The 25126-nt window shown below is 42.8% G+C and overlaps 1 protein-coding gene across 17 annotated transcripts in view; it reads right to left on the bottom strand.

Annotated features, from left to right (window-relative positions):
• Positions 1-25126, bottom strand: part of ADGRL3 (adhesion G protein-coupled receptor L3) — a gene marked incomplete at both ends in the record, with an annotated part of 305662 nt that overhangs the window by 30577 nt on the left and 249959 nt on the right. For 8 of the 17 annotated variants that reach the window (XM_082281579.1, XM_082281571.1, XM_082281584.1 and 5 more), the window contains 5 exons: positions 501-527; positions 13387-13478; positions 14876-14942; positions 21664-21884; positions 22394-22603. In XM_082281579.1, coding sequence (XP_082137705.1) covers positions 501-527; positions 13387-13478; positions 14876-14942; positions 21664-21884; positions 22394-22603 — 617 coding nt within the window. The remainder of the gene's footprint in view (positions 1-500; positions 528-13386; positions 13479-14875; positions 14943-21663; positions 21885-22393; positions 22604-25126) is intronic. The other 9 variants (XM_082281570.1, XM_082281585.1, XM_082281572.1 and 6 more) reach the window with 2 other exon arrangements.

Raw genomic sequence — 25126 nt, 5'->3', positions numbered from 1 at the left:
TTACAATTAGGGACAATTAGGAGGTACTCCAATGAGTAAGGAGTCTCCAATGCACCAATGCACACAGATTTGCTTGCACTACTCCCATTAACTAGAAAGGGAATCATCGGGAATAGCACCCATGCACCTTTCTCAAAATTTGCTTCTGTATTTATATTACCATAAAGCAATCCCAGTGAAAGAGCACAGTGGACTAGAAGCTGCTATTGGTAAAACAAGTCTGTACTACACAGGATTAACTTGGGGACTTTCACCTTGAATTCAAGTAACATCCAATTAAAGAATATTAAGCAAATAAGGTGACAATTGGTTGGCAATACACATGCAGCACATTTACTCTGCACCTTAGCTGTATGCCTGACCATTTTCCTGCACAGTTTGCTCTTCTGCCTCAAAAGCGAATAACAGAAGCTTTAATGATTTTTCAATATTGATCTGACAGCTGGTTCATGAGACCACACTGATAAATGAAATTTATCAGCCATTCAGGTCATTCTTACTTGATGAAGGGTCTGTTATCCTCATAGCTAAAGAATGCATAGACATAAAGACAAGAACACCAACATTAGAAATATAATGACATAGAGAATAGAGTTTACTACTGGTTCCCCTCCCTTCTCCCACCAGCCATCACCAAAACCAAAGGTGGACTGGCATCAGGTGCACCTGGAACACACCAGCCAGCCTGGCTTGCTGCCCCAGGGAATTGAAATGTGACTGGGAAGGCTGGCTTAATGCACAGAAGCATGCATCGCTAGCTGTGAGCTGCAGCTACCCCTCCTGGCTACCACCACACAGCTGCCAATTGACTTTGAACTGTCTTTTAAACATAATGGCTGTCCCTGGAGAAGACAAGTTTTGAAGCCCCAGCATAGCCACCACAGGCGGCTTTCACATGTTCAAGAGGCAAAACTTCACCACGTCTCCAGCACTCCCTGCCTGTGGGGCTGCGGTGTGTTACAGGGGTATCTTTATTGCCATTTACTTTTCCTAGGTGGAACTCCCAAGTTGCCACATTATCAGCCAAACTGCAGTATTCTTGAGGTAATTGCATCAGGATCTTCTAAAGCCCTGGGTGACAAGGCATGGGCCTATTTGCTACCATTTCATGGGGAAGAGCAAAGAAAAGCCTCTGCCAGGCAAAGGGTGAAGAGCAGCTCCCTGCAGTGATGAAGAAACCAAGCTGGATCACTCAAAGTGAGCTCCTGTCACTGTGGGGACACAAGACTAGTCACAGGCATGTTCCTAGGGGAGTCTCCCTGCCCCTCTGGGACAGGCTGTGTGCCTAACCCTGCCTGTGTGGCAGGCGATGTGCAACGCGTGGGGAGAGCAGGCCAACTCCCAGGCCTCCCCTCCCCACCGACACGGAACGTTTGAACCTGCGATCCCTCGCAGAAACCCCCATGGGTGCCAGAGATGGAGGATGGCTCAGCATGTTCATCTTGTTACTCCTGTCAACACAGCCAGGGCCAGTCCATCCTGCTGAGACCTCCTTTGGTTAATACTGGCAACCTGCAGCACCCCTACAATGCAATTAAATGAAATGAAGATATGAGACAATCTGGAGCTGTCAGCCCAGCAACGTGGGCAGGAGCAGGGCCTGCATTTCTATTGCTGTGTTCACAAGCCCTCAGGTTTTATGGTAAACACTTTATACTGAAAAGCAACCAGCACTAGATTATAAAACTACAGAATTAGAGGGTTTTTTTATACTGTTGATACTATCCAGACCCTCACAAAATTTTTCATCAACTCATAATAATGTTTCTTCAAGGCAGCTGAAGGTTCCATTTCATTTTTCTACAGACAAAATGCGAAATTGGTAAACTCAGATTCCCTTTGAGCTTGAGGCTAACACTTGAAAGAAGCTCAGGAGAAAACCATCAAAAAGACCTTGGCAGTTTTTATGCTATTTCCAACATGGATGTCTCTAGGACCCACTGCCCAGAGCAAACAGGCGCCTAAAGAAGTGAGATTTTCAAAGATGCCTAACTCCCAGTTTAATTCTCTACACATAGGGGCCACAGAACTTAGTCTCTTATATCCCTCATGAAATACAATCCTTTTTATTTTACCAACTCAAGTGTTGTAAGAAGCTTAACTCTTGTGTTAGCAACAATTTCTGACAAAAATTCAGAATGGTTTTTTTTTCACCCGTGGTAGTCTGTGAAACCTATCAGTGCTGCAGTAATACTGTGTCATTATCTGCAATACATAAAAACCATCACTTAGACAAGAGAAAAGCCTTGGAAGAGCCTTAGTTCCCAGAAAAATGGAGGTGCTGATGGGAAAACTGAAATTATATTCACTAGTGGTAAAAGCAAGTAATAGTTGAAGCAGAAATTGTTGGAAAATCTAGCCTAGCACAGCTTGAGATGCTGCATCTAAAGTGCTATCTCCAGATTTGGATAAATTCATCCAATACCTGGCAGTAAGGGATATAGCCCATTACATTTAAATTATGTGACTCTGCTCCCCCCACAGTTAATGTCAGACTGGTACCCCCAAAGAGGAATTTATCCCTTAAAAGGACAGGTATTTAAGGTAGGTGGGGCTTCGCCATTCCCTGAAGAAATACATTTCTCTACTGACTGCAGGGGAAACCTGAATGATGGCTTATGTGAGGGCTTCACTTTCAAATACCTGAAGGTAAAAAGCTGATCTTTAGTGGCTGCATTATTCATTGAACCTGTGAAATCTTACTTCACCTCCCTTGTGTTTCTTTGCAGCCCAGATGATGGATAGTGGATGGTCTACCAATCTGTATAAATACCTAATTCATTTTCTAATCCTAAAAAAGCCCGGACTTTACCTTGGGGCAAAGACTTCTTAAGGTTAATTACACATCATGTAAAATTCTTTCAAAATCTTATTTAAGTTAGATGTCATTCAATTTCCCAGAGTACCTTCTCCTTCGGTGATGAGAAAGGATTGTTCATATTACCTTCTATATCCCTGTGTTATTTCCAGACCAATACTTTCTTAACAAAGTTGCTAAAATTAGCTAATTATATCCTTGTTTAGGTGCTTAAGGACTTTCAAAACCAATTCATCCTAAGCTCAAGAACCCCTTTTGCACTGCCTATCCTTTTAAAACCCCAAGAAACACCTTTCTGTCACGAGGAGACCAAATTGTTGGGATATACACAGACAGCCCAAAACAGTTACAGACAATCTGCAACTTATATTACAAAATGACTTCCATGTACGTAGATTGGCAATATCCTGAAATGTTAAAGCTTCTACTTTTTTTGCAGCAGGAAAAGTAAGTCAAGAATTTATGTTCACATACAGATTAGTTCTAAAATGCTGCTAAACAGAGAAAGTCTGTTATCAAAAAGCAGCTATTCAGCTCTCATTTAAAAAGAATAATAGCCAGTCTTCTTATACTTTTAAAAGAGCTTTTTTTTTTTTTTTTAATGAAGTGTAGTTTTGAGCCACATTTAGAGTAAACCTAGGGCTTTAATAAAACCCTACATAACTAATCGACTTTACACACTATCATTTCATATAACCCTTTACAGTTTAACTTTGCTTAACTTAAATTCATCACTCTTTTCATAATTCCAAGTATTTTCCCATCTCTATGATAGCAGGAAAAGGCTCAGTAAGCACAGGAACTCATGCCTTGGGCCCCAAAATACCTGTTTTGCTAGCAAGGAAAAACACCAAAGTGAGTATACAGGACCTTTAGTAGCTGTTAGGGGTGATGAAACCCAAATAAAAACGATGGATGATGTGTCCCCTCAAAAGCATTCAGAAAGACCCATGGAATTAATTTTAATATGGTGCAAATAAAGCAGAGGGGCAGATGTTTCCTGCAGGCAAGCAGGAGGGAAATACAAAATAAAGCGTGCTATTGTGTCTCCCCACTGCCTGCCGATATGAAGTAGTAGGAATGTTTTGCTTTTTCTTATTTATTTTTAAATTTCAAGGATTAGAAAAGATTGATTTATTGAACTGCTGAAAATCTACAGGAAGGAGTTGGGAAGTCCAGCACTCCCCTCATAAAGCAAACGGGTTCATCGTTAATTAGTGAAGGAACATCTTCATGGCGAGAAAAATCAATAGCAAGCAATAAAAGAGTGCTTAAAGGATTCTGCCTTCGCATTTCATGACAAAGTTACCACCTTGATGGCATGAAGCCAGATGGCTACCTAATCTCCTTCCTTAGGCTGCTTGTGTTCATTACACAGCCTTCCAAGTAATCATTTACCAGTCTCATCTTCTGGTTCCCACACTGTCTTTGCCAGTAGGCGGCCAGTCCCCTGAAGACATCTGTAACCATCTCGAGGGGTCAGTGAGCCTGCCACAGCTTCATTTGCAGGAGAAACTCCTGCCTTTGCATGCCTTGGAGATCTGTAAAGGCTGGGGCTTTACCACCTGGCATAAGGGCAATTTTATATATACTGAAAGGCACTTTTGGTTTCCACCAGCAGATCTGCAAATATTATTCAGACTAATGAGGCCAAACCTTCCCTGGCCCTATGTGACACCCAAGACTATGATTTGGGGCAAACAGTGGCTGGGCTTTTCTGCCAAAGGCAAAGCATCATCCCTTTACCCTCAATTCACCCAGGGAAGTCATGTCCTGCTTTCTGAGACTTGTCCTTAAATTATTGCAATTGGAAAGAGCAATTCTGTTAAGTTCATCTCATTTTCCGTAAGTAATTAATTACCCTCAGAATTGCTTACCCTGTTTATTTCCTTCCTCCTAACTTTGCAGAGGCATGGCACAATTATTCAAGCCACACTGATGTGTAACCACATATCTAATTGTTTCCACACTATATGGATTCAGCAAAGCCTTTAGACACATTTGTATTATCCAAATAGCACCAGCAGGGCTTGCTGACAAAGTGCTTAAAATGTATGGCCTTTTAAAACAATAATCATGATTTATGGGTTCACAGAAAGACTGTAGGTATTTAATATCTTCCAGGACACTCTCTCAAATCAATAACCACTCATTGATTTTTTTTTTTTTTTTAATTCAGAAAGGATGACACCCGTCAGTGGGAAGATTAGTGCTTTACAATAACCATTCAACATTAACACAACCATTACAAAAACATAGGTAAACAACTGAAACCTCAAATCAAAACAATCAGATATCAACCAAACCCTTCTGTGAAAAACTCAAACAGGAGCAGATTGCAACAAATGAAATCAGATGCTGCCATCATCATCTCTGGGGGAAAAAGGCACCCAGACGAAAGTGCAGTCTCTGATGTTTTTCCAGAATTGGAACGGCTTCTGCCTCTGAGGTGCTCACAAACTCTACCCTCAGGCAAAATATAAATGTGCCATACCTTTTCTTGGTGGGAAGCTTGTAAATAATTCATTTGGTGCCAACTCTGAGTGGTTTTTCTGGGTTTGCTTTAGGCTGCCTGTTCGGGTTTGCTCATGCAGAGATGCAGATGAAGGCTATATAGGAGCAGCACCGAGTTAACCAGGGGACTAGGAAGCTTGGTGCTTTCTTACACAGGATCCAGGGAGATCTGACAGAACTCTTGGCTAGTTCAGCCTGATAAAGAGGAGACTGAGGGGAGACCTCACTGCAGTTGCACCTTCCTTATGAGAGGAAGCAGAGGGGCAGACACTGATCTCTGCTCTGTGGTGACCAGCAACAGGACCCAAGGAAATGGCCAGAAGTTGTGTTAGTGGAGGTTTAGACTGGATATCAGAAAAAAAGTTCTTCATCCAGAGGGTGGTTGGGCACTGGAACAGGCTTCCCAGGGAAGTGGTCACAGCACCAACCCTAACAGAGCTCAAGAAGCCTTTGGAAAATGCCTTTTGGGTGTTCTCCTGTGTAGAAGTCCAGGAGCTGGACTTCAATACCCTCAGGATATTCTATAAATCTATGATTCTATGACCATCAGGCTGTGAAGACATGGTACTCTCTCTCAAGGCGACATGAAACACAAAGATCATGGCCTGAGCTCCAGGACAATGAAAATGAGGGAAGCAGTTTCTAATGCCCAGCTCAGTACTCCACAGCCAGTATCTAAACTTTGTGGAGGGGAAGGTTTTCCAAGGGAGAAAAAAGCTATTCCTCATTTTCCAAAGCACTCAGATCATTTGGTCATCCTTGCAAAACACTCCTGTTAAGATTTCTGGTGACAGAGAACGTGCTGTCGGCACATCCCAAGCACTGTTAAAACACACTTATTTCTCATCCAAGTTTATCCAGACCCAGACACCGGCTCGGGAACCCTTTTAGTTCCCTAGGATCAGATTATCCTCTCCTGGAACAGGAACCCATGGATGATTCCTTTACAGAAGCCATCCCTGGAGCTGCTGTGCTTTAAGCCTGCTGTCCCCAGAAGTCAGAGGAGTCCAAAAATGCTGCATACAGCACAGCTGGGTGGGAAGGAGAGATTTTTCAACGTCCTCTTCCTGAACAGCCCACTCAGTTAATCTTTCTATTTTGCTAGTTGGGCTGTATGAAAATCATTAAAGAGAGCTCACTCTGTACAGGCACTGTTGTTTTAAGTTATAGGTAATGTCCAGTCAGCACATGGGTGCATGAAACTTCCTCTCCCCATCTGCTGCTCCAAATAGGGAGTGTTCATGTTGCCAGACCCTCAGCCCTTTCTCCACAAATCTGAGAGCTCTGAAGATAAAGGACTGCACCCTTTTCGCAAGAGCTGAACCCTCTCATTGTACTGTGTCCTGCCTCCAAGGACCTGCACTCCCAAGCGACCACAAACCCAGAGGTAATGAAGGATTAAAGTGCTGCTGTTCTGCAAGTCCAGTCCCCTGGGTGAACCCAATGCAATGTTCAGTTCCAGACCCTTTGGCATAACAAACTATTTCCAAGTTGTAGCATTTTATGATTAAACAAAGATGATCTGGAAACCAATTGAGGATCTTAAATCTCCATAGAGAAAGCTGGAATAATCCTTATTGTCTCTCTACTTTGTTTTGCTTCTAAAACGGCTAGGACAAAGCACAGATTAATCTTCCATTAGTAAAAGCATACCTGCTACAAATTATTGTTCTTCACTGGTAATGTAAGTTCTTCATATCAAAGGAGAAAAAAAAAAATCTTGCATTTTCAAAACTCATTCCCCACTGCACCAAACCTGGGATGTTTACTTTTTTCTGCATTTCAATCAGCTGAGTAAATAAAACTAGACTGGTAAACCTCTGTTCCTGCCAGCACAATACCACCGTGTTGAATCAAGGATTTAATTTAAACATTTCTACAGATGATTTTTGGAAGTTCTATTTAACCTTTGTTTTCAATTTCTACCTAACTAAGGATTTTTTTTCTGACTTAAGCAAACCCACAGGACTGAAACAACAAGCTAATCTGGGGGCTGGGATTAGTCATGTCTCTTCAAATAAAATACATATGTTGAAGCACGAAAATGAGCAGATAATCACACCCATACAACATATGGGGAGAGCGGGCTATGGCAACGCTTTTAAAAGAGGCAAATCTTCAAAAGAGGCTTCTCAGCTTTGTGCCTGGTGCTCTCCATCCTTCACCTCCCCCAGCCTCGCCCAGACTCCCTGAAAGAGCCCATACTGGGCTTTGCAAGGTTTTATATAGTAATAATCAAGGTTAAATCTTTACATTTGGCTCCTACTTTTGGCTGTTAAGTTGTGCATTCTTAGATTTATTTCTTGCAAGCATTCGAGCAAGAGAATTCTATGGAAATAAATACACAATAGAGGAGTATGGTGTGGGTTTTGTTTCCAGTCAGAAATTTGAGAAAACATATACTTTTTTGTTTAGTCATTAAATCAGGGCTGGATGCCTTTAGCTGTGGACCATTTGAAACTTCCATGGCATCCAGCAAGCTGAGGAGGGCTCATTTGGGTCATCTGAGGATTGATTTCTGAAGGCTGCAATGCAGGACATTTCCGCTTCATCCCCGTTAATGGGATTTCAGCATGTGAATCCGGTCACAATGCCTAAAAACATTATCTCCTGTGTGCTCGGAATAAATACATGTTTTTCTAGGGAATTTCACGTTTTTGATATAGTGCTTATTCTTTCATTGTGGAAGATGGGATGGGAGCAGGTTTCCACAAGAGGAAGAAAACTGCAGCGGAACTACAGTGATTAATGCCAGGATTAAACTATCTGAAGGCCCCTAATTAATAGTGCCTCTTTAGCAACAAAAGGTGCTCCCACCTAAGACCCTGGGTCTCCCTGTCTGAAGGAAAGAAAATTAAATTTCCAGCATGACTTCCAGGTGAGTTTCTACTGCACTAAATGAGTTTTTCCAACAAACCCAGGACTGCAGCCTGACACACTCCTCTTTGGAGGGGTGCCCACATGTGCTTTCTAAAGAGCATCCAGGTGGCCTATGGCACAAACCAAGCTATACCCTGACTAGAACAATAACACAAAAAAGTGGGACAAAAAGGGAAACAAACTGACAAAGCCCTTTGCCTCTTGCCTTCTTTCTCACGGGTCTGCAACTGCTCTTGGCAGCTACAGCTGACGTGTTGCTCTTCCAAAGTAAACAAACTAAAATCTCAGTGCCACATACTACAGCACAGAAGAATGTCAGGAAGTCTGGTCTGGCCTATGAAACACTAACAGATGCAACCACAGCCAGGCAGCACCAGGGAGAGAAGGGATGGATGCCCGTGGGAACTTCAAAGGAAAGGTTATGTCTGAAAGGAAGAGAAAATGATGGGTTCTGGTCTCTGCTGAGAGGGATCCTCTCCCATCCAGCCATTTGAAAATGCCCATTGTGACTTCAGGTGCAGCAGCTGCTTGCCCCCATTCATGAACCCTCTTAATCTGCTTGTAGGACTTGCCTTGTGTTAGCTAAATGACTGTTTTTCCCTTCCAATTTTCTAGCAGTTTTCATGTCACTAACTAATGCACCCCACACAGTGCACAATGAGAGCTTGCAGCAAAGACAAGAGCTCAGATTTCACTAGATACGCTGAGGAGCACATCTGGATTACCATCAGTGTAGCTCCTCTTTCTTTCCCTTTACTAGAACCACAGTGATTTGAATGAACAGTATTCAAACGGCTGCAGAACAAGCACTGCACTGCCACACAGCGCAAATGTACTTGAGGAGGGGCTTCGTCTGAAAGCCTGTTTTGCACAGAGAGTGGTGGTTCAGCATCTGGAAACATGGACGATTTGCTGTGCTGCAGCATCTGGCATGGGTTGGATGAAAACCTGGTGTGGAAGCTACCACAGTACACGCCTGACCACCTGGAAAGGAGCTGATGTATAGAAAACGGAAGAACTGTGCTGGACTATTCACATATAATGTATTTTCCCCTGTCACATAAGGCTTCCTACAGAAATGTGAATACGAAAAAGATTCAGGGTTGTCTTGCCTGCGACAGTCTGAGACATTTTGCACATCTAACGTCTTCCCTGCACAATGGAAAAGCATGAAGGAGAGACTTTGAGCTGCTCAGCTCCAGAAATCACTCCACACAGCAGCAACCTCCGGTAAAACAGCCTCACAGCTGCTCTAAAGAATTCCAGCTGGTAACACATCCTCATGAGGAGCCATCTGCTAGCAAGAGTGCATCAATACCGTGCTGATATGCCTACAGTCTCCACCTCACAGGCTACAGGTGCAAGCAGCACAGCAGGGTTTCGCTGTCCAAAAAGCTTATGTAGTCTCTGGCTTGAAAGATGTGTCTTCCCTGCAAGCTCATAAAGGCTGAGGGAATCAATCTTCCAAAACAATGCCTTCCTGGGTACATTTGTTGACAGTAAATTAGTCTGTGCTCAAGAGCCTTGTTGTGCACCCTTTGCATCCCACTTTTAGCCTCAGCGGGGCCAGGAGTGAGACCCGTGTCATGTGGGCAGAGCCACCAAGGACTAAACAATGCTCCTCTCTGCCCATCTCTGTTCACCAACAAGCCACACAGAGATTAAAGAGCAATGGTCACAGTGGACTTGAAGGACCCAGAAACAGCCACTATAAAAGGATGGCAAGGAAAATCTCCCCCATCCTGTGTTTGGGGAGGCATGTGCAGAAGCTACAGACACTACCCAACAGGCAGCTGTTCTGGCACTCTTGTCTGTGTCACTTCATACTAAAGAGATCTTTAAAGGACAGAAGAGATCCCAACCCTGGATGAATCCTGCGTAAATATACTGAAGGAAGACACCAAACAGAACTTCTTCATAAGGGCCTACGTAAAAGCATGCTACTCTTGGGGATGGTACCTCTTATGAAACGGAAGCCAATATCTTCCTGGCATCAGTGGCAGGCACAGAAACTCTTGCAGCTCTGAACAACATATCCCACATACACAGGCTCACATCTTTTCTGGCTACATGCCTCAAAAACAGGACTAGAGCACGGATCTTGCTGTCTCACTGGGCACAACTGGCTGAATCGGCTCAGTACCAACCCGTCATACAGGGAGGATGCCACTGGCACAGAGGGCAGGACCCACATATGTGGTTACCCTACTTCCCTCTTGAAAGTGCTGGGCTAAGCCAGAAAAGTTTACAAGGATAAAAATAAACCAGGTCTGTACTCATCAAATCTTTTGCTGGATAACCCCTGGGTAACCAGTGCCCCACCACAGCAATGTCAGAATCTCCCATGCTGGCACAATAATCCAGGGACTGTTCCTGAAGGTTAGGGAAGTTTATTTTTACAACTTTGCACAGTGCCTACAAATCTATCAGCCACACAACATCTGGTTCAGGCACTGCCCTTTGAATGGCTTTTCTGTTGGTGCAGTAATTAAAGGTATCCCAGGTGACACCTGATCCCTTATCAAGTTCATTAATTTAAGTGGAGTTATTTGGCTCTCTATTTTCTACACTTCATAATGTATTTCTAACCTTTAAAGTGACATAGGCAAGGACCAGATTGCAGGGGTGCTTATTAACAGCCTATTAAAATATTTTATGGCCTTTATTTTTACGTTGCCATAGGGAATCAAGTATTTTGCTGTTGTTAAACAGGCTCAGGATTTATGTTGCGAGAGCTTCACCACAGCCTAACACAGAGTAATGCTAGGAAATGAACTGGGAGAACAAACTCTCATTCAGCTCTCAGTGTGCTGTAAAGCTGTCACATGCAGATGGCAGCAAGGGGCCCTCCAATGCAGGCCCTCAGTTCAGTTTTATTAAATATAAACCGATACAAGATGCAAGGCTCTGGGACCTGGGTGCCTTTTTACTAACCCTGTAGACCCACAGAGGGAAGCTCAGAAAGGATCTTTGTGGTCCTCTGTGAAATAATGTCTTCTGTGGCTTTTTTATTCCAGAACTGCGGTAACACATCCACATTTTGCAACTGAGTTGAAGCCAATGACTGTGGAGGAAGACCACAATCTTACCTGCAACAAGACTATGATTGTATCTAGAAGACAACTATGATCTCACTGAAAAATTTTCTGGAGATTGCAAGCCCCTTGCTTCCCTAGGAAACCTCCCTCCAAGGTGAATTCCCTTCTCTGTAACAAATCTGCACTTCCTCCTAACACAAGCACATCCAACCCTGAGAGAACACACGCCTTGAATTTGAAGACTTAATGACGTCCTGCTTAGGTATTCAGAAATTACAATCAAGTGTGTTCTGAAATGCTTGGTCTGATACACTTCCTAGGGTGAGCCTGGGGTCTTCCTGAGTTTATATTATGTTGCTCTTATTTTCTCAAGCATAAAAAGTAATTTGTAATGAAGCAACACATTTGGAAGAGTATCAGCAACGTACTTAAAAGTATTTTAATTGCTTGTGTTTTCAAAACGTTTTAATGAAGTCAAATCAGGAACAGACACTCATCTGCCAAAGAACCTATAAAATATTTTACAATGACATTATAATTGATGCAACTGGTTGTATAAATTCCTGGCATTTTAAACAAAGATACTAGAGATTAGCTCAAGAAGATTATTCAGTAGGCATTTATTATTTCTGCTTTAATTATAACGGCTTTGTTGTTGTTTTTTTCTCCCCAGTTTTTAATTTAAAAATGTCATACTGCAAGGCTTTCCAAACAGATTTTGTGTGGGTAACCTTACAGAGACTGTTCTCAGCGAGCAATCTCATAGCACTAATGCATGACAAGTAGCCATATTAATAAACGTTATTAAATGTACCATGCCTTTAATGCCTCATCCAAGATCAAATGACAGACTATCTTTCTGGGATCAATCCTGGACATCCAGGAGGGATTGCTCCTCTAATTTCATTTTATAGCAGAGCAATGGCAGGAGAAATTGAGGTTCACTGCAGAGCAGCCTGCCCACAACCGGAGCGAATGAGGGCGCTGTGGGTTTCTGACCTCACTGAGGTCTCCTGCATTTGTACAGACCCCAGTTCCCTTTCCTCCCAACCCTTGGTGGAGAAGCTGCACCTGAGACACTCACCCAAAGGACCATGCCAGGTCATGGCACACCAATGGCATAGCAAGCCTTGCCCTCTGAGAAAGTTTTCAGGAGGGGCCCTGACCTGGTTTAACTTAAAGCTGCATCTGCAAGAGTGGCTCAGAACTAAGAACAACAGCCTTGCTGAGAGCTGCCTTGCAACTGTGCAATTCAGACATCTTCTAACGAGCTCCCCTTATGCCTTTTCTCCCCTTCCCACCACAAAAGAGAGAGGAGAACCCACTTCAAGCCACGTTGCACCACGCTCTCCTTTCCTGGGTGAGCAGTAAGCTGCTGACTCCCAACAATTTACTCCTCCTGAAGCTCATTAGATGGTTTTATTAATTAGCAGGCTCCCAATCTTATCATGCGCTGCACCTGAAATCTCGCTTGTATTTTTGAAGAGAGTAATTAAAGCCAGAGGTAGTTGAATAAACAGGCACTGACAGAGAGGAGTATTCTCTCAATATAATGAAGCAGCTTGCTAAACAGTAAGATGCCCAGGCTCAGATGTTAACCCAGTACAAGGGGAAAACATGCTTTGGCTGGCAAGCACACCCACCCGCTGATGTGGGCACCCAGGTAAATCCTCAATAACTTTGCTGAAAGCAATCAGACTTTGGGGAGAATTCGGGTCATGGAATCTGTCAGGGGCCAAAACAAACAGAAAAGAAGTAAGGCAGCCGCCCTCAGAGCACAGAGAAGTAGTAATAATGAACAGTTTCAACACCTTCCCTGTAGAGACTGCAATAATTAGCTGGTAATTATTGGGCACAGTTTCCTTTACACAGACTAGAAGGTTACCTGCTTCAAGGACAGAAAATGCAGCTTTGCCTCCTTCATGCAAAATTGAATGGAAAATGGCAGCCAAATCCCAGTGTAGTGCTTTATCATCAGCCACTTGGTATCTTTTAGAAACCACTCTGCAGTGCCACAGCCCAAGGTATTACCCCTGGTTAGCACTGCTGCTGGCAGAGCTGGTTCCCATTTTGCTCCTCAGAGGAATGAGGGGATAAACAGCAAAAGACAGAAACAGGCAGAGAAAAACCACTTACTTGATATTGTCAAGACATCCAGATTCAGGTTTCAGTATGGCAGTATGATGAAACATTTTATAGAGAGCAATCCCAAGGAAGATGACATTAAGCTGCAATGGAGGGGGAAAAAAAAAAAATTATGTGACACAGCACAATATGATGGGGATAAAGTCAGCTCCTTCTCTGTAAAAGATGGGTTACTGTAGGAAATTAGCTCACAGTACAGTTCTATAGTGACTGAATCACAGAAGATTTCTAAGCATTTTATAAGGTGAGCTGGCCTGTAGATTGCAGGACTGGTGATGCCATAGCCTTACCAGAGCTGTGGCACTGCTGGTACAAGGCTGGTTCTACTGTAGTGCTTCAAACAGCATTATGGAAAATTAAAAATACTTGCTCTAAGGGCTTTTCCTGTGTCTGAGATGTGTACAGTTGTGAAAAGTCACTCCAAGCATATTACTTAGCCAGCTCCATTGTAACGAAGCATAAAAGCATCTTTTTCCATGAATACACCCTTAAAACACAGTGTAACAGGGTAGATGGGCAGGGAAATCACAACTGATGCTTAGCACAATGCAAAGTTGAAAAACAAAAAGAAAACAGTTTGATTTGTTCTGTAAAAGATTGGGATAGTGTTTCTATGCCTCAGTGTCTACAAGGCTGCCAATTCCTGGAAAGGAGTTTCCCAAAAGCCCAGCCTAGGATTTGAGACATAATCAAAAAGGGAAGATATCTTTTTTATGAATGAATTGTTTAAGGGGAAAAAAAACCCCAACAGTTGGAGTTGGTGGCATGGCCCCCTTCCTGATGTGGAAGGCTGCTGAAATGGCTCCCAAGTTGCAGGAGAAGCAGAAGAAGCAGAGACAATGTCTGCATTGAAGTGAGAGTGCCTGGTTTTCTGGGCTAGCCAAACTGTAGTCTAGTCAAAACAAAGGATGGTTTATTTAAGCCATATTGCAGCGATTAAAGTATAAGAAAACTCCAGCTGTCCCTAAAGTTGGGTTCTCTACCTTGTTGCTCTGTTAGCTGATATGCTGGCAATGTGCTAAACATGAAGTCACACAAGCTTCAACTTCTGCTGGGAAGGAAAAACCCTCATCAAACTTCTTTTCCAGTTTGGACATTTTTTCATCCCCCCTCCCCCCCCCCCCAAATTTCCCTTTTTTATTTTTTTTTTTCATTATCAATGCAAAACTGCACTCTGTAATTCAAAAGGGGTGTGAGCAGTGAGTGGCATCAAATTAGAGTTTGGCACTTCTAAATGTTCACTGGTAGAAACCAAACTCTGCAAGTGCCCATTCTGAAGCTCCCTGGTCCATTTTGATCAAGTATTTTGCAATGCCAAGAGCCTCTCATAATGAGGGTCTAATTGCTTATGCCAGGTGGGGTCAAAGAAGAACATGCCTTCCTCAAATTAATCTGTGTAAATTAAAGATAAAGAGAAAAGGGACAGAAAAAGTTTTATTTCTTGACCTAAGAGATGGAGTAGTTAATTAGGAGTTCTTACCATAATTATCAAGGTCGCCGGTCCTATAAAGCTCCAAATGAAGTAGGTGTCAAGTCGGAGCCAACATCTGTAATGAAACACAGGGGAGAGAAGGCATTCAAGGACTGCACCCAGGACATACATCAAGAGTGAGCGAGTGACAGAGAAGAATGTGAGCTGCAAAACACGCCGGTGGGAGACAGGAAATATTACACTGCTTGTTCATTTAAATGCTGAATTATGTGCCCAATTTCTGACAGCGCTATTGATGGAGTAAGATAATTACCTCTAGAGGAAGCAGGGAGAAAATGGCACAAGGCCTATTTGCTAAGGCTTTCTGCATCTGTTGGAAAAACTCCTTAAACCATGGGTTTTTTTAAGGAAGGGATCTGGTGAACATCCACAGAGCTTCTTCTTTGCTTTACACTCCTCTTTGCTCTCTAGCTCTGATGCAATGCAAGCTGTCTGACAGCTGTCAAGCGAGATGACATTTCTCCAGCAAGCACATCAGAGAAACTTCGGTGCAAATAGGAAGCATGAAGTGGATAACAGAAGGCTGAGGTTTAATTAGGTTCAGCAACTTCCCCTTTAAAGTGTTTTATTTCCCTGAACCTCCCGAGTGTTTTGTTTCCACTAATGTTTCCAGGGTTGCATATGGTCTGCGCTATCACAAGAAGTTGATTCATGGCCTAAAACTAAATTATTAATCGCTTAATTTCAACCGCATTTAATACTCCCCACATTTTTTAAGGCCCCTGGGAAATTACATTTCCATTCCTAGTTCATTCCAGGCGACAGGAAGATAAAATGGAAGTGACTCGTTACAAGACAGACGAATGTAAATTCCAGGAAAGTTTCACATGATGTTTAAAATAATAATATCTTGTCGTGTTTGCAGTGCTGCAAATCACAGTTCCGTTTATACACAAAGGACTGAGAAAGCATAAAACCACTCTTATCCTAAATATCCAATGGAATTTCATAATTAGGCAAGCAACAGGAACTGTATATATGAATATATCATGGCGGTGGAGATAGCAGTTCTCTCAAATGACAGCTCTAGTGTATGTGCTTAATGTTTTTTCCCTTCCAATGGACTCTGCAACAGGCAGAAAGGTCTGTGCCAGCAGCCCCATGGGAGATGATCAGCAGGAGATGTCTGATGAGAGAATAAAACATGCCCTGTACCTCTGTGCATGGGAGAAGCCAAGATACGAATAAATTCAAATATGCAGAGAAAACTTCTCACTTCCCTCCCTGACCATATAAATTTCAGGTCTCATCAGTGTTGGAGATGTATCGATGTATATATACACTCATACCGCTATTTGTCACAAATTAAAATACTGTCACTTCCGTGACTGTCATTCCCGAACTGCCTCTGCAGATGCTCTTCCAGAATCTTCATGTGATAGCATCAAAATCTTAATGCGAGAGGCAAACAGAGGCTTTCAGAGAGATTGCAGGGAAATCTTATTTATTCCGTGGCTGCTGAAGTTCAAGGCGATTTAGATGCAGCTGGTAATGGAACAACATGAGTGACTTGAAACTACTTGAGTCTGATTCCCTATAGGAAAAGGTTTATGTGATCATGACATCTGTGTATCACCCGTAATAACATCTGAAATGTCGCCCAATTGCAACTAGATTTGACAAAGGAATAGAGGTTTCAAGGATAATGAAGTCCCTGTAAAAAGTTCCCCCCCACCCAATTCCTGAACAAGGATGTCCGCATAGCAGCAGCTCACATACTACATGGCATTTCAGACTTTATACCTACCCCATCCCCCTCAGGAAAAATGAGTAACTAGTGCTTATGCCTCAGCTGCTGCATATAAATCACGGAATACGCAGCCCCATCACTTTTTGCTACTGATAATGAATGCTGGTGTGTGGGAGAAGACTCAGAGGGTTGAGGGGGTTTTATTTTTTTTTAAATGAAAATATTTTGAACTTTTTTTTGCCAGTTTAACATTCAAAACAACCCCCAGCCCCTGATGCCCAGGAGCTGGGAACACTATATTTTAGTTGTCATTAACTTGGTTTTCCTTCAGCATAAGGAGCAACCTGGCTCTTGGAAAGCCTGGGGAAGAGGAAACACATAAACCCTCTCTTTATTTCCTGAAGCATGGTGACCACCCTACAGTCATATCTGGTGCAGCTGATTTTGAATGCATTTAGATTGGGACACGGGGAAAAACAGGGAAGCTGAAATACAGAATGAGCAAAAAAGCTGTGCCAGGCTCAGCAAAAAAGAGCAAAGCAACTGGTTCCTCTTCCAGACAGCAAAAAGGATGAAATTTTCCGCTCCACTTCCCTAAAATATCTGTCTCTTCAGTTGTAGAAAACAATTGAGTGGCAAGAGATGGATACTGTGGATGAGGAACAGCAGAGGAGCTAGGTCCTGCCACCAGGATAAGTGGGGGCCAGGCATGGAGCAAGAGGAGCCCTAGGAGAGATGGCTTCACCTAAGCCAGAGCACAGCTTGTGAAAAACAGAGGTTTTTCTTAGGCCTCTCTGCACACATCAGAGAATGTGATGTCATTTTTTATTTGTTTGAATAGATAGAAAAATCGCCTTTCTATGAAACCATGTACGGTAGTCTTGTGTGAATTTAAAAAAAGCTGGGGTTTTTGGTGGTCATCAGGAAGAGATGAAACTTTGAACCTCTTTAAGTCATACCTCATTAAAAATGCAAATTAAGACCAAAACATCAAAACACAGGCATCCCGCCAATTGCGTTGTGGAGCTGTAAATTGCTAATCAGACAAGTACCACACTGAGCTTTTCTTGCCTTAGAAGACAAAAACCCACACGCACAATGAGCTGCATAAATGAGCTCCTCAAAACAAGGAAGCAATCAGGCAACTCACTTCCCAAAGTTGCTAATCTTGGGCTGCCGAGTTGCTTGTGACCCTCCACACGCAGCTGCGCTGTGGGCACGGGCTTGTCACATTACGAGTTTAGGCTTCGCTGCCATTAAGCAAACGAGCTCCTTCAGGGCTCAGTGCAAGGCAAGAGGATTATCAGGAAATGTGTGTATGTAGGGAATACTGCTAAAAACCCCACTGCCTCTTCTAGGAGTCACCCCAATGCATTCAGTTCTCATGACAAGCTCTGTGGCAACTGCTCTCCTTTACTTTTTAATTTCCTCCTTTTCCACAGTGACAACTCGCAATATTCACCTAAAGCTTTTCCCAAGTAATAAAGACTACAAAGAGTTTACTCTATTTTCTGCATGAAGAGAAATCAAATACTAAACTATCCCTGGTGTGCATTAAATATAACCAATAAACAATCATTAGGTGCCATTGGACCATAAAATTTGAAGAGCCCTAAACATATCATGTTGTTCATGGGAGCTCAGCGGTTTGTTTCACGTGGCTGTGCAGCCTCCTTGTCAGGGTGCAGTAATGGGATATGTATGCACCAGACATGCCTTTCAAGGGTGCAATATAGGTTCTGCTTAATGGAGTTCAGCATCCACATAGCTCATGCTTCCTCCTCCAAATACTGGCAGCAGCACTGCAAATAAAACAAGTTCAGTGGAGCCACCCAAGACAGACCACATTGTTAGAAGCTATTTTCTGAGCAGCATTTACATGCATGAAATGTCGGCGCCTGGCTGATGGACTCGGAGGCTGTGTACATACACAGGGCTTTCATTTTGCTTTCTGACAGCTGGATTGCTTACCATGTATATCCTGCTTTATAGCATTCCAAAAGGGGGGAGAAAGGGGGGGAGAAACAAAAGAGAGATCCCTGCCATGACGGATTTGATCACCAGTGGATGAATACACCTACAAGTGCGTTTTCTAAAATATATTGAACCACTCAAAGCATAGCTGCTTTCCTCTGCAACTTGTAAGAGGCTTCGATATGAAACCGAGGAAAGTATGGAAATATGGAAGAGCTTCTTGCTGCTGATTTTGGATCGCCTGCTTCTAGCATGAGTCCTCTCAAAGGGAGGCTGCTAAAGTCATATTTAGGCTTTTACTGAATTTTAGACACAAGTTATTTTCAAACACTAACAACAACTGCAAGTACTATTTTCTGTACTATTTTCTTTGCATTTTGCAGCACTGCCCACCATGATCCTTGACATCAAATCCGTCCAGGAGATGGATGGACTTGGTTAACACACAGGACAAGGCAAATGATGTAACTTCAAAAATTTTTTTGAAGAATCTTCTTTTTTGCTGTGGCCATTTAAGACTCAGCAGCTGAAGACATGGCCTGTAAGAAATGGTCACTTGGAAGTTCATGAGAGCATTGCCAGAATCCCTTTGGTAATATGGGGAAACCACACTGTCTGCAGTGGGGCTTCCTGCTTTTCATCTTTACTTTAGAGGTTACAATCAGAGTAAGATGAGATGCAACATTTCTGATTTATCTGGGGGAAAGAACTAAACACAGTTCAGCTAGCCTGAATGGGATGATCTTTTAATGGAATCGCTATGCTGCTGCTTAGTCATAAAAGCAAATTAATCTCCTAATAAAAGGGGTTTGAACTGTTCTAAAACAACAACAACAACAAAAAAATAGGAAAAGGACCTAAAATACCAATATGAATACTAGGACACAGGACACTTCAGAAAATCAGAAGCACCAAGTGATGAGTAAAGCAGCAGAGGGAGGAACAACTGCCTCTTCCTTGCTTTGTAATCTGGGCATGTGTTACAGGAGGGCTGGATTTAGAAAGAAAAATGAAATCAAGAAAACCCTACACTGGGTGTTTAAGCAAATCATTCTGAGATGTATGAATGGTGGCACCAAATGCCAGGCAAAAAACAAATAACACTAACAGCTCCATAAGTCCTGCTTAAACAAATGCAGTAAATAATGGACAGAGGCAAGTAATATATTCCAGAGGATGTTTTACAAAACCTGGCAAAACCAAGCAACTTCTTGCAATCAAATTATGTATGCCTGGCATATAGTTCAGTACAAATTCTAATCAGTTCTACCCTTCTAATAACATTATACGGAAAAATACATCATCATCCTTCAACCAGATGGAGCATGATAGTTATACAAAACATATTGTATGTTTTTTATTTTCCTCTATGAGAACGTGACAAAATTGTGCACTCTGGAATTAAAAATTATACATAAATATTTTAGATTTGCAAATCTCTGTAAATATTTAATTGCAAAATAGTATATATACATGTTTAATCATTAAAAATACTACTTCATGCTGTGGGGAGGGAGACATACTTTATTGGCACACACACAGGACTGCTGCCTCTTCAGTGCCAAGATAGTGAAGTTATGTTGTTTGCCTTCAGTGAAATTCAGCCAAACTTTCTGCTGGTACCTTTCAAGCCATGGAAACATTTGGGCACCCAAAGCCTGTTTGCAAAAGCCAAAGGGTGAACAGCGTGGAAAGTAGCCACAAAATACTACACTGCAAACTGGACAGGTTAGGACACTGCTCCAGCAACGGCAGATGTGCAGGAACTGACTTTCCAGACAGCTGGAATATGTTTGAGGCTCAACATGTCCAATGTAGGCCACTGTGAAGAGATCTGTCCTCCACAGAAACACCACAGTTAAGAATAAATTTGTCTAAAGGGACAAGGCAAACTGTTTCCATGCCTGATTCAATAGGTGCTTACATAATGCTCCAGAGGGGGAGTGAACAGAAGAGCTTGTTGGGGCAGAAAGCAGGCAGCAATTGATAGAAAAGTCTTCTTCAAAAATGGCAATCAGCTGTTGTGTTTGCCCTCTAGGCCAGTAAAAGTCAGTCAAACTACTTTGGATAAATCAGTAGAGATCCTTAAAAACTTACACCCTCCTACCCTTATCTGTGTGGGCCATTTCCTTTCCACAAAGCATGACATTTATACAAATTCAGGTCGCTACTCTCCTACTCATGGAAGGAACACAACACAAATATCCATCTGGGATCCAAGCCCACCTGCTAGCATGGTAATGGATCATGAGCAGCTCTACTGCTCTACAGATCTGCTTTTTCAAGGAGTAAAGGTTCACATATACCAATAAGGTTTCAGGCAAAAAATTTGCAGTTGAACTTAAGAGAAGATCAAATGCTGCCATGGCCTGACTTGACCTATGCTAAAAAAGTTTCAGAACCACCACTGGCTCATTGCTATGTATGCCTTCATATGGAGCCCTTAACTCAGTTAAAGTGAGACTGGAAAGGCAGACCGACAAGGGAAGAAAAAAAAAAAAGTCAATAAAAACATTGTTAATGCTATTGTAGCAAAGATGGCAAAGAGAATCAAAGCCTAAATCTTCCCCTTGTTTTCCATTAGACGGTGTTGCATGATTATCTAAATTGTGCTTTCATACCAGCTTCAGCAATGTTGAAAACACTTAAGAATATTCATAATGATAAATGATATAGCTGTTCTGATTTGCAAAGAGCCTAATGCACTCCACATTCGCCACCTGTTTTGCCTGCAGGCTCTGTTAATTTGATAAAACAGTTTAAAAAACTGAGGAAGAAAGCAGCATCTTCATCCAAATAAGAAGTACTCTTTGGTTAGAGAAGGAGGATCTTGCTGATACAGTACCAGACTGAGACTTGGGACAGTCACCTCTGCTGATGTTATGCAACGATGTGACAAAATTTTCCTCGACTGACTTCCCCAGAAAATATATTTGCAAATCATTTCCTAGTGGGGAATTTGTCCTGCACTGGAGACACAGAGATAAGGCAAGGCATGCCTCCTGGCTGAGCTCTGCCTGAACAAACCCTCTGGGCTCCTCACGTCCCTTTGTTGTCCCCACTCCCATCTCTCCTGGGCAATGCCAGTCCAAGCAATGCCAAGGTCACTCACACTTTGTCCGTGCCGTAGCTCCGGTAGTCCACCGCTGCCGACACAGCCACAATCAGAGCAGGCATGCCGTACCCGACCAAATAGAAGTACTTCCTCCGGGAGTGCTCGCTCTCAAAAACCTCCACCAGCATGATGTAGAGCTGCACCCCCTCCAGGAACATCCAGGTGAAAGCTGCCAGGAAGAAGAAGTGCAGGAGGGCAGCAAAGACGGCACAGGCAATCTGTGTGAGGATTGAAAAGAGCAAGGGAAGGTGTTTGTACCATGATTAATTAATGCAACAGTCAGGAGTACTCTTACTGGGAGGCTTAATAAAAATGAGGGTGTTCTTATCTTCCATCTCCAAGGGAAGAACTTTTTTTTCACTTGGAAAACATACGTGAATTGTTTTAAAATAGACACATCTTCGCATATATAAATGATATTAAAAGATACAAAGGTAGGCACGTACACAATCTGGCAAATAAACATATGAAGATGTACATGGTTTAAATGCATTTTTACAACCTGCTTATTAAACATACATACACATTATTGACAAGCAACACACATACAGCCCCTGAAATCACAGTAGGCATCAGCATGTGAGTCCCAGTTATCAGCCAGGGGCCCAGCTCTGTGAGGACTCATGCATGGAATGAAGAAGTGCTGGAATGTATCTCACTGGTCAAACATTGCAGATGCACTGAGACAAGAGCCTGTGACAGAAGCAGAAAGTGCTTTGCCCCTTACCGGCTGGTCAGTGCGGTTGATGCCGATGAGGAAGAGGAGCTCTGCCACGAAGAGGCTGATGCACAAGTTCTTGTGAATCGTGTTGCGGTCACTTTGCAGTCCACGGAAGAAGCAGAAGGTGAAGATGCAGATCAGGAGGCAGACCAGTGAAAGCAGGATGCCAACCCACGTGATGAAGTCCAGGAGCAGATCGTGGACTGCATCACTGTGCTGAAGATAAAATGAAAAAATCTCATCAGTTGCATGATATGTGACTTCTAATGCATCCCAGACACAGAGTAAGGTTGTCTGTGGCACATGGAACCAGTACCAAAAAGATTAAATGGACCTCAACTTGAATCCTGCAGCAAAAAAGCTGCAACCCAAAACAGACTCCAAAGCATCTTGCAAACCACAGGTGCCCTGAACAGACTCAGACCCCAAAACCTTGCAGAAACATAATGCTGTTGATAAAAATACTGAGATATCAGGGCTGCTCTTGTGTGCAGCTCCATCTTGCACCAACATGGCAAAGGAGTGACTGGACGTATAAAGAACCATTGAAAAGAGTGATTCGAGTGTAAAAAAGTATTTCATGCTAACAACATCATGTCCGACAACTGCAAGTCCATTACAACCATTTGTCAACAGTGGAAAAAGACTCTCTTTAAATGTTCAGAGACGTATGAGCTTGGAGGCCTTGGAAAGAAAGAGATTGCTTAAATTTCTTTTTCTTTTTTTCTTTTTTTTTTTTTTTTACCACAGGGGAAGGAGAAAAGAAGTCTGATTTTTCATTCTCAAACCCTGGAGTTACATTTTAAAACTCCGGGGAAGTCAGATTGATCCTGAGAACATTACACAGAAAAAAAGACAGACCTTTTAACATGAATTTGCTTTTAAACTGTAACAGAACAGTGATTTTAAGACACCCTGGAAAGTGAGTGATTCCCTGTGATGAACTTTTAACATGGATGTACTTCAAAGCCATGCAAAAAAAGCCAGTGCAAAGCTAGGCAACAAAGTTTTGTGAGAAACAGGATAGGTGAGCCTTGGCTCTGCTGACAAAACACTGCTGCATTGCTCCTGAGCTTACACTGCATGTCCCTCACAGAAAGAGGGGGCACATGATGAGACCCTCCTGGTGAGAACATCCCACTGCCTTCTTCCTTATTCAGGCTGTAAAACTCCCCAAGCTTCCACCAGATGTGGCGAAATTATAGATACCATTACTTAGCAAAATGTAAATAAAACATGAGAAATACATGGTGAGTCACGAGATGACTGCTTGGGTGTAAGTGGTTAGAGTCAATAAGCTGAGGAGGAGACTGGCTGGAAATCTCTGGGGGCATATTACAATGACCAGAGCAGCTTGAAGCCCAGCTTTGTAGTCCACTAGGCTGTGTTATAAATGGTAATCACATTCCCCGCCACTTCTGGCATTTCGATGACTTGGGCATTATACAGGCTGGCAAATACAATAGTGCCACACTCCAAACAGCCAGGGCAAAGTGGAAACATTTTTCTCTCCATGGGATAAAAGCTTATGACAGATGGAGGGAAAAGGTGATAATTTATCTGTTTTCTTTGCCTGCTTGCCAATGATAAAGCCACATCAAATGTCAGGCCATTCCCAATATACACTCTGCTATGTTGGCACCCGCAAGAAACATCTCAAACCTTTCATCTCTTTGGCTTTATCAGCGTGACTGATAGGCATCAAATGATAATGAAAGATGGGGAGTGACTCGCTGCTCCATCTCTTCCATGCTGCAAGTTTTCTCTCCAGGAAGACTTGGAGGTGGAGAGATGGAGGGCTCCTTTGCCCAAACCCCCTTGCAACTCTTTCCAAGTATTTCCAATACCTAAGGAACTAGAGGCCACAAGTCCAAAAGGGAGACAAGAAATCATTGTGCGCTTTCTGTGGCTCATGACAGAAACGCCTATTCCAGCCAGATCATCCAGCAGCGCCCAGAAACCTGACAAGATGAAGCACATCATTTCCCTGGCAGCTGTGCATTGCTTTATCTCAGTGTCATTCCAGCTCATCCATCCCTCTTAACTCTGCGGAAAAATGTTAATGCAAACCCTGCACCTTGCAAATCATTCTTTCTTTTGTCTGAGGCTGCAGGGGAATGGCAGGAGAACGTCTCCCTGAACAAGCCCTCGTCTGATTAGATTGGCTGCCTGGCTGAATGGACCAAGAGCTCTTGGGCTGGGCAACAGGACAAGGCAGCTAAAGTAGGTGGATGAAGGGAGAAAGAAACCAGGCAGACTTCAGCCAGATGCACGCACCCCACCCAGACGTGGCCAGATTCATCCATCCCAAGACAAATTTAGCATGGTGCAGGGAAAATTCTCCAAGGACTTCTTCCCCTAGGTGAGATAAATCTCACAGGTCCCAGCTACTGCACCTCTTATCACAATACCACAAATCTGCTGACTTTAAGATGTGATGCAGGAATTATAGCTGGTTTTGCTCTTGGAGAGGGATCCTACCATCTAGGTTCTTTGTCTTCTTCAGGGAAGGGCTGCTTGCCCAAGAAGCTCACCATGCTTAGCAATAAACATGCTTCATTGCTGTATTACTATTATTATTATCACTCTTACTGCTCTTCTTTTTAATATTAATCGTAAAGATAATACTGATTTTATGTACATAACACTCATCCCTGGAGTGCTGGGAAACAACCATAAAAACAACTTCTCCATAATTACAAACTCCCTCCCCAAACTCAACAAACTCACAAAAGAACA

This window comes from Coloeus monedula, assembly GCF_965178545.1.
Source record: "Coloeus monedula genome assembly, chromosome: 5".
Taxonomy (NCBI): Eukaryota; Metazoa; Chordata; class Aves; order Passeriformes; family Corvidae; genus Coloeus; species Coloeus monedula.
This window is presented reverse-complemented; position numbering and strand designations above follow the sequence as displayed.